Source organism: Clytia hemisphaerica, unplaced genomic scaffold (genome assembly GCF_902728285.1).
Source record: "Clytia hemisphaerica strain Z4C2 unplaced genomic scaffold, Clytia hemisphaerica genome assembly, whole genome shotgun sequence".
Lineage (NCBI taxonomy): Eukaryota > Metazoa > Cnidaria > Hydrozoa > Leptothecata > Clytiidae > Clytia > Clytia hemisphaerica.
Window position 1 is genome coordinate 195,912 of NW_027104189.1, and position 17,717 is coordinate 213,628.

The 17,717-nt window shown below is 36.3% G+C and overlaps 4 protein-coding genes across 4 annotated transcripts; 1 reads left to right on the forward strand and 3 right to left on the reverse strand.

The window, feature by feature from the left end:
- Positions 1-1,992: 1,992 nt before the first annotated feature.
- On the reverse strand, positions 1,993-3,816 carry LOC136814957 (uncharacterized). The gene is made up of 4 exons (XM_067071382.1): positions 3,739-3,816; positions 2,827-2,856; positions 2,451-2,681; positions 1,993-2,302 (listed from the first exon to the last, which is right to left on the reverse strand). Exons 1-4 carry the CDS (start codon positions 3,770-3,772, stop codon positions 2,124-2,126), a joined length of 474 nt encoding a protein of 157 aa, XP_066927483.1. The 5' UTR covers positions 3,773-3,816; the 3' UTR covers positions 1,993-2,123.
- A 2,187-nt stretch (positions 3,817-6,003) lies between these two features.
- LOC136814988 (uncharacterized) lies at positions 6,004-7,718 on the forward strand. Its single transcript, XM_067071421.1, has 4 exons — positions 6,004-6,081; positions 6,266-6,295; positions 6,448-6,678; positions 7,472-7,718. The coding sequence occupies exons 1-4, from the start codon at positions 6,048-6,050 to the stop codon at positions 7,648-7,650; spliced, it is 474 nt and encodes a 157-aa protein (XP_066927522.1). The 5' UTR covers positions 6,004-6,047; the 3' UTR covers positions 7,651-7,718.
- Positions 7,719-11,238: 3,520 nt separating this feature from the next.
- On the reverse strand, positions 11,239-12,717 carry LOC136815009 (acid-sensing ion channel 1B-like). The gene has a single exon (XM_067071443.1). It carries the CDS (start codon positions 12,715-12,717, stop codon positions 11,239-11,241), a length of 1,479 nt encoding a protein of 492 aa, XP_066927544.1.
- Positions 12,718-13,349: 632 nt separating this feature from the next.
- Positions 13,350-14,831, reverse strand: LOC136815010 (acid-sensing ion channel 4-like). The gene has a single exon (XM_067071444.1). The coding sequence runs from the start codon at positions 14,829-14,831 to the stop codon at positions 13,350-13,352; it is 1,482 nt and encodes a 493-aa protein (XP_066927545.1).
- Positions 14,832-17,717: the final 2,886 nt, after the last annotated feature.

Genomic DNA, 17,717 nt, shown 5'->3' on the forward strand with positions numbered 1-17,717 from the left:
TTTGCCTAAGTAACCCCCCGGGGATATTCAATATCAAAAACTTTCATGTTGCTTAAAATTTTAGGCTCTGCCTCCAGAGAAAGAGAGGGCTAGAGAAATACTTTTTTCCTTTAGAACACATTAGTAACGGAAGCTCACAAACAACTAGGGCTTTTTTTAACCCTGTGTTTTAAATTCATCGGAAATCCCTACAGGCTTTTTGGACTTAACCCGATGGAGGTCCTATAAATTAACCCATGTCCGTGCGTTAGTTACCAGCTTTTCTCAAGATTGACTCATTCAAAGTTTCTGATTTGGGCACAAGGTGCATGACTATAAACCCTCGAATGTGACAGAGCCCGATTGGATCATGATTTTTTGCACGAAAGTAGGGTATTATCGTAGGTAAAAGATGGCTGAAGCAGAATTTTGCAAAAAAGATGGCTCATGAGGAACAATAAAGTGAAAAGGAAATACTTCCATTCCTGAGAAACGTTCGAGGAACGAGTGAGGAACGCTTAAAAATAACGTCAGAAATGTCCATTCCTGAGGAACGTTTGAGGAACGAGTGAGGAACACCTAAAAATTACGTCAGAAATGTCCATTCCTGAGGAACGTTCGAGGAATAGATGAGGAATGCTGAAACAAAGTTGAAATATCTCTATTCCTGAGGAACGTTCGAGGAACGAGTGAGGAACGCTTGAAAATAACGTCATAAATGTCCATTCGGAACGTTCGAGGAATTGATGAGGAATGCTAAATCAAAGTTTTGAAATCTCCATTCCTGAGGAACGTTCGAGGAACGCTGAGGAATGATGAGGAATAGAAGAGGAATAGTGAGGAATGGAGATGTCCGTGAGGAATGGTGATCGGGTTAGTAGTGTAAACTCATTTCAATTACACTTGGAGGTTTCTGGGGAATTCGTAAATAAATAGTAAACGGCATACTGATACAGTCTGCTAGACATTAGTATGGTAATATTTGCTCTTCATCTTTGATTTTTTCTACAGTGATTAGATTGACACATGCGCGATAAAATTTCTATTATTGCATTGGTCTTCAGAGGTTAATATATTCTTTGAAAACTTAACCTCTGAAACTCAGGGTAAGGTAAGTACGGTACTAAGGTTTGCGAGATGACGAGCCAAAGTTCGAAAATCGAAACCTTCTAAGAAGAGAGACTGAATTTTGAAAATTTTATCCTTTTTGCACTCCTTACAGAGACTTTTCGCACTTTTCTCCCAAAATTTCTGTTCAAATTTCTCGAATTTATGACCCTTTGAGCGAGGGAGTTTATTTGAGACTCAATTGCATTTTGATTCAATTTCAATTCTATTACAGCTGATGGATTGTATCAACATGAAACTTGATAAAATACTGTAAAGCAACAGCATAATTTTGGGCTTACGCTAATTAGCTAATTAGGGTCGTTAATAACGCAAAAATTTGTAAAAATGGCTACTTATGCTTCAAATCAGTAAGTATTGACTAAAGTTTACATTAAAATGTCATTTTTCAGTAGAAAACTGTTGAAAATTCCATCGAAAATCACTGATTTTTAAATATATTAAATATTTCACTGAAGTTTTGAATATTGAGTATAAAACAATGGATAATTTTTGTCTTTGAATCATACCTAAAATCCTTTTAATTGAAAAATAATGATGAAAATTAACGCCGCTTTTAGGTTAAAATTGCAAAATCCACGAGACCAATTAAATCGCCAATAAGGGCCGCTGTAAAAAGGGCCGCTAAGGTATAGAATCTGAAAACTCTCTAAACAATATGTAAACAACTTTTAAGCGAGTATGACCGATCTTAGTACTGAAGAGGAGCTATTTGTGGTGTCCATTTTTCCGATGTTTACACTTATTTTGCATAAAAAACTCCCATTCAGCTCCCCCAGTACAGAAATCGTGTTACTCAAGTTGAATGCTGTAACATGCTAAAAGAGTATGACTTTCTACATTAAAATCAAACACATATGTGATTTAAAGAACTTACAACAAGCATTTTATGACTGAGGATTTGGAAATTTATTTGTTAAAAAGCAAGTATTACATTTTTGCATAAAAAAAAATTCAATAGTATTGAAAAAATGAAAACATGTTAAACATTTAGCATACATTTCAAGTATAAAATCTTAGTGTTTCTTTGGTGGGAAAACGCAGACTTTGACTTTGTTGTCAAAGATCAATCCATGTGGACATTTTCTGCAGAATGGTTTTCCAGCAACACATTGAACGTAATAAGTTGGTTTGTGTGGGTATCGGAAGACAACGTAGTCACTGTGTGGGTAATCAGCGCATAAGGATTTTGGGCCTGAAATAGAAGGTAGGTAGAATAATCATTTTCGAAGAAGATTACTTCATTGCAGAGGGTTTTCTTGTATATGTGTAAAACTATGAAAATCTAAAAAAGAAATAGAGCTCATTTCATAAAAATATAAAATTCAGAGAATTGCTCTTACAGTCATCTTTCTTGTGTGGTTTGTGTGGGTGTGGTTTGCAGTGATGACCTTTACATACTGGCTTCACTGTACGTCGAACGCAAACGTTGAATTTTTCGTTAAATTCTTGGTGAGCAGGGCATCGTTGGCAGACTGGTTTTCCATTGCTGCATTGGACGAAAACATCAGGTTGGTGTTTGCTTAATCCAAAGATGGCTCCGTTTTCTTTATGGTCACACAAACTGTGTGCACCTAAAATTGAGAATTAGAAAATCTTATTTCGGATACAGTATGAATATTGGCACCTTGACTTGTTAAACAAATCACTCAAGCTTCTTGACTTGTATCTCATCAAAACATCGATTCGGAATGGATTCGTCAAAGTAAAGTTACTTACATGGGCTGTAGAAGTGACTTGCGCTGGCAACTAAAAATGAGAAGAAAAGAAATTTCATTAAAGTGATGGGTTAAAGGTAAATCTTTGAAGAAAAATTTTACCGTCACCGTACGTTGAATTCTTTTTGTTGTCTCTTATGCTCGGGTGAAACAAGGCATTTCCAAAATAAATTTTGCGTGACGCACATCGCTTCCCATTATCCCTTAACTTTCATATAAAGATCAAACGAATTGTATCAACAAGAGGATATCGAAAAGTGCTGGGTCAAAAATTGTTACTAAGCCAATCTCAAGATATCGGCCAAAAACGGATTTTGACGTTATGAAGTAAAAACACGTCAAAAAGACAATTTAAATGACGTCATTATTGAAAAAAGGCGATAATTCCGATTAACTTACTACTATCAAAGCAAAATTTTGACTGGAGATGTTGATTATTTACGATGTTTTTATTCTGAAATATGTTATGAAAAAAAATTGAAAATTCATTATGGCGTCAGCAATTTTTGACGTATTTTAATTTTTCCCGACAACAAATGACGTCATCTAAATATTCTGAAATTTTTATTAACAAATATTTCAGAATCGTTAATTTACAACTCCAGTCAAAATTTGGTGTTGATTGCATTAATAAAATTAAAGTTATCGCCGTTTTTCAATAATGATGTCATTTGAATCTTACTCATGACGTGTTTGTTCGATGTATTTTATAACGTCAAAATCAGTTTTTGACCGATATCTTCAGATTGACTCAATGTAAATTTTGACCCAGCACTTTTCGAAATCCTCTCGTTGGTACGATTGTTTTGAGCTATATATGAGAGCTAATATATAATATGCCTTGTTTCACCTGAGTGTTTTGAAAATCGAAGAGTTAAAAATCTTGAGGGGATTCAGAATAAAAGAAACTTACCAGCGATGATGGCGATCAAGATGATGGTCTTCATTTTTGTTTTTTGTTGAGATCTTCTTAAACTCGATTGAAAGTAGAAGTGATGATTTGAAATGAAAAAATCTCCTCTATTTATACCGAACCAGTTTCCGGTGGAAAATTTGTTGGGATTAAAAAATGGTCACTATATGTGCCAGCAAATTTTCTGATAAAATCAAATTGTTTGTTACATAGCATAGGCTAATTAAGCTTCAAATAGCTTACAATATAATTTGAACCGATCTAATTAAAAGTTAAGTCACTCCAGTTTTCATTCTACATATCACCGGATTTCCGTTGAATAAACCATCGAGGAATTAACTATCATCAACCTGGGTTTTTTACAAATTACCTAAAGCTCTTGAAATCTTTTTAATCTTCGCAAATTTTGCATTTAGGTGGGTGTGTTGGTGGCGTTTTGTTATTTTCAGGAAACATTGTGTTGGGTTCATCTTTAAACACGATGCAATTCTGCAATGTTAATCTGGTGCACCAACGATGAAAGTTTAAAACATATTGCTCGATTTATATTACGTAGGAATGTAGTCTGCTCTAAAGAATAAACTGGCTGGTATAGTTAAGTGTCAACCAGGAGGAAACTATTTGGGCTTTATGAATACAATAAAGTCTCTTTAACTCGAACAAGTTTTCCCGTCCCTCCAGTTACCATTGCCTTAAAAAAAACTTTACTCCATAACTCGAAACTTCCTTAACTTAAACTAATTTGTGTTCCCTGTGAGCTTTCGAGTTGGAGAATCCGCTGTATCTATGGTCTTACCAGTTTTGTCTAACTGACCTCTTATTCTTCAAGTGAACATCCCTATTTCATTGAATTAATGACAATTGGTGTGATTGCTGCCCGGGGGTACTGGCCTTGACGGCCGACGGGGACGTGTCGCTGGAGTTTAAAAAGTGGACACCTTGTTTACAAAACTTGGGAACCTGTCTGAATGAAAAATCGAAAAATTGACGTAAGTTGGCAATATTCCGAATTTCCACCCTGAAAATTGTCCAAAATAACCAAAAAGTTGACCCTGTCAAGAACACCATCTTGAAAATTAGTAAATTTAGGACCCTGTCAGATATCTTCATAGAGCCTAGAAAAGGTACCCTGACCAGCGGCACGTCCCCATACCGCGTTTGAAGGGGGGGTTTCATGGTTGGCGGAGGAGCGGAATCGGCCCTTTTTTCGGACGGAGTGGCGGAATTTGGCGAAAATTTTGACGGAATGTGGGTTCTCTGACGGAGACGGAAAATTAGACAATTTTAGTGCAGAAAAACGGAATTTAGCAAAAAAATTTGCGGAATTTCGGAATTGGTAAAAGATATTCAAAATTTTCGACAAAAATATTGAATTTCAAACGAATTTTCGGTGACGGAACTTTGGTTCAATTTAAGACGGTTTGACGGAAATTGGAGAAAAAATTGACGGAATTGCGGAATCGGGTACCCCCTGAAACCCCCCCCCCCTTTGAAAGGTAACTCCAAAAGCCCTTCCCCCCAAAACAGGAATGGTATAATTCAAAGCATTCTAAACTTTTGTAAATTGTGCATTTTTCGGGAAATCTTTTGATAAAAATGGACTATTCAAATTTTGATCGATTTGTAGCCTGGTTACACTGTGCATTGATTTCAATGGAATGATTAAAAAAATTCAATTTTTTTTCAACGTCTTTCTGGAATCGAAATCTGCACATATTTGTGCATTTTCACCCTTTAAATTGAATAGAAAATAACATGTAACAAATGCACGAAGATACACGAATAGGCTAACCAAGTGCTATATGGATCCGTGTGTGGTTTAGACGAGTGCATTCTCTTTTAAACGTCCGGCAGAAAAGCCACCACAAACATGTAGCCATGTCTTTTAAACATTCTGCCAGATGTTTTGTGATTCCCGGTCTGAACATTTTTATCATATGAGTTTCTACAGGTTTATGATCTCATAACTTTGACAACATAGGCTAAAGGAAACAATGCAATCTGATAGCTCGAAATCTTATGTAACAACCATTGCATTAAGTACACCCATTGTTTACCTTTTCGAATTTTATTACAAAAAATCAATTAAACAGGTTGATATTGTAATTGCTCCTCTAAAGATTCTAAGATTAAGGGCTTATTTTAGGCTCATTAGCGTTTTATCTCACTAATATTGCTGGATGATCTTTTAATATCGTTGAAATGTTCCCACCGAAAACTGGTTCGGTATAAATAGAGGAGGGTTTTCCATTTCAAATCATCACTTCAACTTCCAATCGAGTTTAAGAAGATCTCAACAAATAACAAAAATGAAGACCATCATCTTGATCGCCATCATCGCTGGTAAATATATTGATATTGAATCTTTTTGAGCTTATCATTTTTGTTAGAAGCTGTATTCCGAAACAGTCTAACATTTCTTTCTACAATTTGAATCTAAAATTATGTTTTTGCTACTTTGAGGCTTTTTTGGCTAGTTTTTCTTCAAATTCACCTTAATGAAATATGTTCTTTTGATCATTTTTAGTTTGCAGCGCAAGTCAACTCTACAGCCCGTGTAAGTAACTGTTAAAAAAATTATTTTAAATTTGTTTGAAAAGTGATTGAAAAACCTAGACACTCGAACTTCGAAACCGTTTCTGATAAATAAAAGCACCAACTTATCTTCATACTGTATTCGAAATACGATTTTGGAACTTTCAATTTTAGGTGCACACAGTTTGTGTGATCATAAAGAAAATGGAGCCATCTTCGGATTAAGCAAACACCAACCTGATGTTTTCGTCCAATGCAGCAATGGAAAACCAATTTGCCAACGATGCCCAGCTCACCAAGAATTTAACGAAAAATTCAACGTTTGCGTTCGACGTACAGTGAAGCCAGCATGTAAAGGTCATCACTGCAAACCACACCCACACAAACCACACAAGAAAAATGACTGTAAGAAAAATTCTTTGTGATTTTTAAGTAATTTGATTTAAGGGGTGTTTTTATGAGGATTTCATCGCATTATTATTTTTCTCTGAGCGAACGGCATTAAAACTAGGCTTCTGCTCTGCTCTACCGAAAAGAGTTTCTATATAGGAAGTATTGAAAACAGCCCTGGCCGAAACATGTTGGAAATTTCTAGCATCTAATGGTATTTTCGTCTCAACCCTCTGTCCAATATATATAGTATGAAAAAATAAACTGTTTTCTCCTGTCAGACCTACAAACTACAAAAAAAAGATTGGCCGACCTGTTTTCCTCTTAGAGAGACGATGTTACAATGAAAGGATAATCAGTCCTCTCTGGGTCCCTCTGTCTTTATCCTGGCTTGGGACAGGTTGAGTGTCTATCCCGGGGGGTACTAGGTTTGCGAGGTGACGGGTATTTTGGTAATTTTGGTAATTTTGGGACCCTTTGAGAGACTTTTTCCTAAATTTTGGTCAATTTTTTCCAAATTTTGGTTTGATTTTCACCAAATTTTGGTCAAAATCTTTGGAAATCGTGAGCCTTTGAGAGAGAAATTTTTGATTTTCGTGATTTTGGGACCCTTTCAGAGACTAACTTTTGAATTTGTACCCCTTTGAGAGACTTTTGAGGAATGAGAAAAGGCACCCTTATGGCTCGCACATACCCGGCACCCATTTTGCCTAAGTCCCCCCCCCCCCCGGGTGTCTATATAGGAAGTATATCTATAGAGATCTTCGATTCAGACTACGTTAAAACATAATTTGTTTTTCTATTTTAGGCCCAAAATCCTTATGCGCTGATTACCCACACAGTGACTACGTTGTCTTCCGATACCCCCACAAACCAACCTATTACGTTCAATGTGTTGCTGGAAAACCATTCTGCAGAAAATGTCCACATGGATTGATCTTTGATAACAAAGTCAAAGTCTGCGTTTTCCCATCAAAGAAACACTAAACTCCATTTTTATCTTTTTTATTATAATGTAATTTTTGTCTTTTTAACCGAAAAATCTTTACATTCTCAATTGAAAATATTTTTGTAATTGTTGAAAAAATTGATCAAGGGGGACTTATTAGGGATTTTTGATAAAGGGAAAACACAAAGACTTTATTTGTCGCTTCTCCAATGGGCTCTTCCAGAAAAAAATTGTACATTGGGGGTGGAGGATATAACAATTTTTAGTGATTTACCCCCCGAACAGGGTGACTTTTGGCCCCCCGGACAATAGGTTTTACCCCCGGACAAGCATCTGCTGACCCCCCGGACACCCCAAATTACCCCCGGACAGAGCAAATTTTGATGATTTTTTGCTACCCCCCAGACAAAATATCTCCGACCCCCCATGTACAATTTCTTTCTGGAAGAGCCCAATCCTGTTTATTTAGACAAGTTCTTTAGAATCTGTTACTAAGAAATTCGTGTATCGAAGACCCCTACAAAACCACAAATCCGTTCCGCTAGAAAAATTCTAACAACGTTCATTGCCATAGTATCGCCACCTCTACATTAGACTTCCGATTAACCAAATTTAAAGATAGATTTCGTACATTTAGAAATACGCTAATATACACATATACAAATCAAATCATCTATAAATTGCAGATTAACCAAAATTTTGAATACCGTTATACTCTTTCAAAATATTAAATCAGACATAAAAAGCCAAAGATTGTGTGGATCAAAAAATCAAACCATAAAAACACACTTTGTTCGAACGATATCTCGATCTTTACAGATCTTTATCAAATTCAAAATATTATAATACATTCAAGTTCTATTTACAACAGCGTTAGTTAGCTTTTATCTTATGATTTAGGAGAGATTTTGTTCGTGCAGTTTGTGTACAAATCGAAGAAATCTATTACAACAAGTCCAAAGAAAATAGAAAGTTCGAAAAGGGAGAGAATAGATGCTCCTGTCATCAAGCCAACACAACCACCGAAATTGGCGAACAAATCATGCCAATCATACGACGGTACTTCTTCCAACACTTCAACCAAGAATGAATCAAAAGTGAACGCCAGTTCAAATAAATTGGGATAGTTTGTAGATTTATGAGACTCCAATGCAATGTTGATTTTCTCCTCATAACACGGTGGTAGATCACATTCATCACTACAAATGTCATCTACATGATGCTCTTCTTCAAAATTGGCCAAACATTCGTGTCCAGTGACGTCATCAACAAAAGTCTTGTTCTCAAACCGATGTGGTTCTCGCATGTGTTTCTTATACATTTGTGGAATAGCTCCACATTTTTCGAATTCTTTCTCCCAAAAACAACCTTTCTTGCATTTATTAACAGTATAGTTCCCTTTGAATTTGTTTTGTGTATAAGTACCTTGACCTTCAATGCAATCAGTATAAGGAAGGCCAAGACGTTGAATGACCTTCTTCTCGACATTGACATGGTAAAAACCTTCACTTGCCCAATAAATATTCGGGTTAGCCTCAAAGAATGTTTCACCTGCCGGATTGATGAAGATTTCAGTCCAAAAGTTATCCGTTCTATCGGCGACAGATCCGATGGAGAAGATATCGGATGGAGACATTTGTGAAAATTCGCTTACGGTAAAGCAATTTGTGGTGTCATCAAATTCTACCAGGTTGTTCAGCAGATGATTATGTTGGAAGTCTGAAGTGATGTTTTTCACTTGTAGCAGCGTTGCTTTCTGGTACCCACATTTTGTTAAGTTACGTCCACACTCTCTCAGACTGGAGACATTCACCAATTGCGGTCGAGTATAGATAGGTGAACCTCCAGCAAAGTGTTTTCGTTCTCTTACGATACCCAAGTAGTTGCAGACAGTAATAGTAGGATATTCCATCTCCTTCACTGGTATGAGCTGCGTCTTGATTAAACTATGATCCATCAAAAAAGCTTCCAAATGCTCCTTGGAGATGACGAATGCTGCGAGGAAAGATCCAATAACCAGAATGGACCATATAACCTTACTCAACGGGCCTCCTGTCGCAATACGGTTTGCTCCATGAATGGTTAGCCCTGCAGCATAACTTTGTTTCTCATTTGCTATTGTTCTCTTCATCTCCTCCGCGTCCACCAAGAATCGCGGTAGATTTTGCACGCGTTTTTCAGTCTTCTTTCTTTCCCTTCTTTGTGGTTCCTCATCTGCATCAGCTATTACAAAGGATTTGGATGACCCAGGACTCTCGAAACTGATATTAGTGCTTCCTTCCTTGCGAAATGGTTTTTCAATTTCGTAGTGTAAAGACATACCATCCAGTTGATCTGGCGTTGAAGAAGCACTCCTATTAATCTCTTTTTCAGAACTGTCTATTGACTTCAGGCTCAAAGCTTTGGTGATCTCATCTGGAGGATTGTTGGTAGGTTGTGATTGATGCTTTTCGCCATTCAATGCCTGGATATCACTTCTATTTTGATTGATTTTAGATTCCAAAGATGAAAACAACAATGACAACTTATCAATCTTCTTTTCTAAACCTTTTACTTCCATTTTGTGTAATTCTGAATTTGTTTTTTCTGATAGCTCTTAGAAAAGAAATTCTTCTGTCAAATAAAAAACTTTTCGCCGAAGAAATCAGACATTCGCTCTACCGTTCACTTCATAAATTGAAAAGAAAAATGTTTTCAAAGGGTAAAATTTTCCATTCTTTTGTATTTCAGATTGACTGAATATAATGAAATTGATAATTCCTTTTGTTCGCAATTTCAAATAAATGATTGATAGTTAACTACTGTTAAAAACTAATTAAAAATTTGAAAAGACTAGATTCTAAGCACAGTTTGTATCCTATGAGCAGCTGAACTTTATTAAGGAAGATTGAAAAAGACCTTGAATTGTTTTTAAAATGACAGCACAGCGCGAAATGTTGAAGCTCCTCTTCGGTCATGTAAATAATGGACATCGAAAAGAGGTCCATTTACAATTGTCATAACGCAGTGTGTTAGTTCCGACTCAGATCCATTAAACAGACAAGACTAAATTAGTTGACTGCGGAAAAATCTTTTTAATCATAGATATCAACAAACTTCGTAAAAATGAAAATGTTACGAATCACAGCGTTGTTTAAAGTAACCAAAACAAACAGCTTCATCCTATTTCAAAAGTCTTGTTGAGTTTCAGCACCTGGTCTTTCTACATCAATTTTGTACGCATGCGCTATTTGTTAACTCAATATTAATCCCCCCATATTCATTTTTTTTTCTGGGAGAGCCCATTGTTAGACTCTTAATTAAAACAACATCAAGGAATTCTTAGACAGTCAGCCTATGCCTTTTCCCTATAATAACTAATTCCCAAAAATACTAAAGAACTTTTCATACATTTATATACTATTTACAATCTCAGTGAAATAAGCAGAATCACAATGTGATGAAGAAAATTCGAACTAAAAATTGCTACGTGGTGTTTCATGCTGGCGCGATCTTGAAGCAATGCAGTTAGTTCTTTATTTCTCGATATTTACAATCTCAGATAAATTATTTACAAATTAATAGCAAATTCTTAATTACTTTAATCTTTTTAAGGTATTAATAATCAGCATACAATCTCAAACTTCCTAATGACCATCATCCTTCATCTTTGAGTGATTCTTAAAATAATCGAAGAGGACGAGTCCAAAAAAGATGAACAGTTCAAAGACTGAAAGAATGGAGAGACCATTCATGAGACCAACGCAACCACCAAAATTCGCAAACAAATCCACCCATTTTTCTCTTGGTGTTTCTTCGTACACTTTCACCAAAAAGTATTCGTATCCAAAAGCTAATGAAAGAAGATTGTTCTGATTCTTTGTGGTGTGATATTTTAAAGACATTTTGATGTCTTCTTCGTAGCATGGTTGTAACCTACAAAAAGCGTTGCACTTATTGTATACCTCGTGGTCTTCTTCCACTCCTTTTAAGCAAGTCTCTGCCTCAGTATCATTCAAACGAAGCTTGTTCTCAAACTTGTGTGGTTCTCGCATGTGTTTCTTATACATGTGTGGAATAGCTCCACATTTTTCAAAAACTTTCTCCCAAAAACAACCTTTCTTGCATTTATTAACAGTATAATTCCCTTTGAATTTGTTTTGTGTATAAGTACCTTGACCTTCAACACAATCAGTATAAGGAAGACCCAGTCTGGTGATTATCCGTTTGCGGATGTCGACACGATAATCTCCTTCACTGGCCCAATAAATACGTGATGACGCTTCTTGGAAGCCTTCAGATGTTGGGTTGATGTAAAGCTCACTCCACGTGTCAACAGATCGATCCGCAACAGCATTCAAGTAAAGACGTTTGGCTGTTGATCTCTGTGTGTATCCACTTAATGTCAAACAGTTTGTTGTATTGTCGAATTCAATGAATTGGTTTTGTAGAACATGATTTGAGTAATCTCCCTCAGCACTGTAAGCTTTCATCAACGTTGTTCCGTTATAACCACACTTTGTTAAGTTGAAACTGCATGCACCCAAGTCAAAGCTGTCATCAACCAGTATTGGACGCTTAAACGCTGGCTTACCACTACCGAAAGATCGTCTTTCTCTGTTGATACCATAATAATTACATATAGTGATGGCTGGATATTCCATCGTTTTTTCTCTGACAACTTTCAATGTGATGATACTTTGGTCGTCTAAGTATTCAACCCAATGATGTCTGGAAATGTAGCCAGCAAGAATTACAGAAGCAACCACGAGGATGGACCAGATGATCTTGCTTTTGATTCCACCAGTTGCAATTCGACTTGCCCCATGAATGGTAAGTCCTTCAGCATAACTTTGTTTCTCACTTTTGATACTTTTCATTGCGTTCTCAATAATATTGATAGCTTCAACATTTGAACATTCACTTACAACAGAGTTTCGTTTCCTACAGCCTTCTTCATTTTCAACAGATCTTTCGTTAAACTCGGCCATGTTGATGAGAGAAGTTTCTTCATCCTTAGTACCGATTTTGCGAAGCTCGTTTTTGTTTTCATCAATTTCATTTTCAAGATGTGCGATTTTGTGCGTAAGATATCGAATCTTTTGCTGCAACTTTTTAGCATCCATTCTTCAGGTATCTGGTGTAACTGGACCTCAACTTCTGATAGTTGTTATTAACTTCAAAATTGAAGTTAGGGGACAGATAAATAGTTAAAATTTAATAGAAGAAAATTCTAATTAGCTTAAACCATCTGATGTATTGCACAGTGTGTGGTGAAATTCAAATTAGTTTTTTGTTTTGAATACTTCCCGCAGGCTCAACTTTCCAATCTGGTCATGACATATCCTTTATTTCTTGAAATCAACAAAGTCAAAAAAAGCATTGTTCAAATTTACCTTCTATTTTTCAGACATTCTTGTCTGACATGATTAATTGACAGACTACTTTGCTAGTCTAGATTTAAGGGTGTAGAAAGGAAATCATCCTTGGGTGGGCGGGTATAAACGAAACGGTATCTGAGTTGGCATAGGCGGCGGTGGTAACGGTAGGCGAGAAAAATCATTGGGTTATTAGATTCAGGAATGTTACTATCCTTCAGATATGAACGCCGACGATTGATATTGCTATTAATCTCTGGTTTAGAATTAAGAATTCTGCACAAATTATATTTTTGAAAACATCCTGAAATATCATAGTATACAAATTTTAAAGAGTAAATTATACAACTGATTAAAGTTAAGAACGCGTGCAATTTTTTTCATTTACTCTTGGGAGTAATTTTGGATCCAATTTTACTATAAATATCAAAGAAATCAAAACAAACAAGTCCAAAGAATATAAAAAGTTCGCAAATCGAGAGAATAGATGCTCCTGTCATCAAGCCAACACAACCACCGAAATTGGCGAACAAATCTTGCCAAGTGTACGCTGGTACTTCTTCAATGGTTTCCACCATGAAAGATTGATAAGTGAAAGCGAATTCGAGAAAGTTCAAATCTGGCGATCGATGAAAGTCTAAGGAGATTTTAATATCTTCTTCATAACAGGGCTGTATGGTGCATTGCGTATTGCATTTCGATGTCACTTTATCATCAAGCTCAACTTCTCGTAAACAGGCGTCCCCTGTGACGTCATCAACAAATGTTTTGTTGTTAAATCGATATGGTTCTCGCATATGCTTCTTATACATTGGCGGAATGGCGCCACATTTTTCGAACACAGCCTCCCAGAAGCATCCTTTCTTACATTTTGTGACAGTGTATACTCCTGTGAATTTGTTTTGCGTGTAAGTACCACTGCCTTTTATACATTCAGTATAAGGAAGCCCCAGTCTTGTAACTTTTTTCTTCACGACATTGACGTGGTAAAATCCTTCACTTGCCCAATAGATGGTCGGTGAGGCTTCGTGGAAGGTCTCATAATCAGGGTTGACGTAGAGCTCGCTCCAAAGGTCACCTGTCCGGTTCGCAACGAGTTGGACGGAAAAGATGTCAGAGGGAAAAGTCTGAGTGAAACCACTGACCGTGAAACAATTTGTTGTGTCGTCAAATTTCACAAGATGGTTCAACTTCTTTGATTTGACATAATCACTGGAGTAGAATAAAACCTCGACCATAGTTCTTCCAGCGTAGCCACACTTTGTCAAGTTATTACCACACTCACGCATGTCGATGCTCACAAGTTGAGGTCTCGTGTAAAAAGGGGGAGTTCCACTAAAATGTCGGCGTTCTCTGTTAATCCCATCGTAATTGCAGATTGTGATTGAGGGCACTGCGATTTCATTTTCAGCAGTTATGGCGGTATGTGTGACGCTGTGGTCACCTAAATAAGCTTCGAAATGTTCTTTAGAAATGAGGAGAGCTGTGAGTAAGGAGGCCATCACTAGTAAGGTCCATATGACTTTGCTGAACGGTCGACCGGTAGCGATGCGACTTAACCCATGAATAGTGAGACCTTCAGCATAGCTTTGACGCTCGTCGGCAATTTTCTCTTCCATCACATCGAAATTGCTTAGAGCTGCGGATGTTTTGGGTTTGCGTACATTGTTTTGTTCCAAGTCCACATCTCGCGTCTTCTTTTCCAAACTTTCCGTTTTGTCCAGGGATTCTAAATCTTCATGCGATTTCCCGGAGGAAAGTTTCCGAATATCACTTTTACTTTTCTTGACTTCATGATCGATGTTAGCAACCTGTTTCGTCAAAAGTTCAATCTTTTTCAATAACTGCGCTGCATCCGACATTTTCGCTCAGACCTTTCCAGCTGTTCTTTCCTGCTCTTCTGGGTAGGATCTCACGAATAAATTTCCTTTTTTTAAATAAACCCCATGATAAATTATAGTTATAGATATACTTGATAAAAATTTTAAAGTTTACTAATCTATTAATAATTCAAGAGTGTTTGGTCAATCCTCACTTATCAATTATGCAGCAAAATATTCACCTATAAATAAATTCCTATTCATGATTCAAAAAGTAGCAAACAGTTACCACATTGATATATTGACATCGATTCATGTTTGAAAATGGCGGCAAAAAATCGTATCGTATTTATTCTGCGTTTTTCTGATTGAATGCGAAATTTCAATTCAATCCACCTGTTTAAGAACTTGTCAACGAATGAATAAATTATCAACTTGATTTACTTTGTATTGAGTAACTTGCTTAAAATATTTCTAAAAGAATCACGCTATTTTGTTTGTTCATACTCGCCTGTTCTCCTCACCTCCAGTGAATCCAGGCAAATTTATCTTTGTTGGTTATACTCGGCTGGAATCCTTAGTTTTTAGTGAACTTACGCAAATTTATCTTAGAAACATTTATTGAAGCCCTAAAGAAAAATGCTTGAACATCAAATTCATTTAAGGATTTAAAAATAAATTTCATTCTCGATTATTAGCAAATTTTCTGCGATACTGCACTTCCGATAATACCCGACCACAATTTTTTGAATATGACGACTTCGTGTAAACAAACATCAACAAAACAAGGACACGAAATTGACATGTGGTAACGGAGGTGGTTTGATATGAGGTCTAAACCACCTGTTACCCATGAAGCACGTTGGTATTGAAAAGTTGGTAACGGAACTTTCTATTGAAATGATTAAAGGAGAAAGAGACTTTCGAGATTTTTCACGAATTTTAACAAAGTCGAGCCCAGTACCTTTGCTCGCTTTTTATGATTGACAGCCCTAACGAAAGGTTGCATCACGTTTATCATAATCGAAAATGGTGCAAAGCGGCTCGGGCCACTATATTGAAATTTAGCTCTCACGAAAAAAATAGTTGTCCTGAAAATTTGCCAACGGTGACTAAAATTTCAACAAAGTAGTCAACAAATCAAACTCTTCCCCAAAATCAAATGTTTTCATTTCATTAGAACTCTAAACTGGAGAAAAGATTAAGAAGTATCTCAGCCTCATATTTCAGACGTGGCTAAGAAAATAGAAACAATTTTTTAAAGAAAAAAATAAGCATATACAAGAACAACTCAAAGAGCATTCAAGTCCTCAACATTTATTCAGTGGTTCTTATAAACAACGCGTGTAAGTTGTTTGTATGTTTTTGATGTGTTTTTTTTTTCTACTCGAGACATGTTTCATTCTTATCGCACACTTAAGATCTTGATAGATAAGAGGCACATTGCTATACATTGTATTATACATTGTAGATATTTTATATACACAAACTTTTCTACTCAATCGCATATTCAAACTCGATACTTTAATTAGGGACACCCTGTAGTTTAATAATTACTGTTATTCATTTGGGGATCATGTAAAAGATTTCTTTCGAAAGAAACTCACTTCGATTACACTTGGAGGTTTCTGGGGAATACGTAAATAGTAAACTGCATACTGATACAGTCTGCTAGACATTAATAAGCCCGGGGGGGGGCACTCAAGGTAAATGACCTACCAGACGTTCGGCCCTTAAGGGTAAGTTTTTCATAGTTCAGCTAGTGCACTGTAAGGGTAGGAAATTACAAAACTGCACTGAACTGCACTGTAAGGGTAGGAAATTGTGATAAAAGGCCAATTTTTTGGTAAAGTTGGCACAAAATTGGTCAATTTTGGAGGAAAAATTCCACATTTTCTTGGAAAATTGCAAAAATTTTCGCCCTTACGGGCGACAAATTTTGAAAAAGTGCACTGTAAGGGTATGATTTTTCATGGTAATTCACTGCACTGTAAGGGTCCGATTTTTGAAGCCAAATTTTGGGCCGAACGTATGGTCGTTTTCAGATCGAGTGCCCCCCCCAGGTCATTGCATCGTCAGCATTGGAAGGGGAATTTCTATTTTAAGAAACAGTCGATGGCAGCATTTATTTATGATGAGAACGCGTTTTTTTATAAGAACATAAGGCTTCGAGGACCAAATTGTTAAGAGCAAGTTAAGAACACTTTTGTAGACCCTGGAACATCCAATTTCTTAGGAAAATGGACAAAAATACTCAAAAATTGGTGAAAACAACAACTCGAAAAGTTAAGTACTTCCGTAGGCTTCAAAATTTTTGGATTTTCTCATAAAAAAAAACATGCAAAGCGTTAGCGTGAATAATAAGGTCGAGGCATGGCTACGGTTGTCTTGGGTTCGAGTCTACTTTTGACCAGATTGTGTTGTCTCAAATAACTACCATGATTAATTTATAGATACAAAAGCTTTAATATCATAAATAACAAATTTTGTATCTTTTCTTAAAACAAAATCATAAAAGAGCCCCCCCCCCAGCGGACCCTCAATTCACGCAATCACGCAATTATTTTTCAATTTTCACGCAATCACGCAAGTGAAAATGCCCATTCACGCATTCACGCATTCACGCAAACCGCTGGGGGGCCTAGAAGAGAACAAAATGCAAATATATCAATTCTTGTATTGATTTTTTTTGATGTAAAACTAAATTCCTGTTGAGTAGATATATGGACATTACTTGGACTAAATAATGAATTTTTTGTAAATTCTTACTTTGTGATTCAACTTGTAATAAACAACCGAATACCAAAACTAATGATAAATGGTGTAACTTCATTCTAAAAAGGTTAGAAAATATGATTAATATATTTCCACTAAATCAAAATTTCTCATTAATAAATTCTCTCAATACTTAACTCTTATCTTTAACAC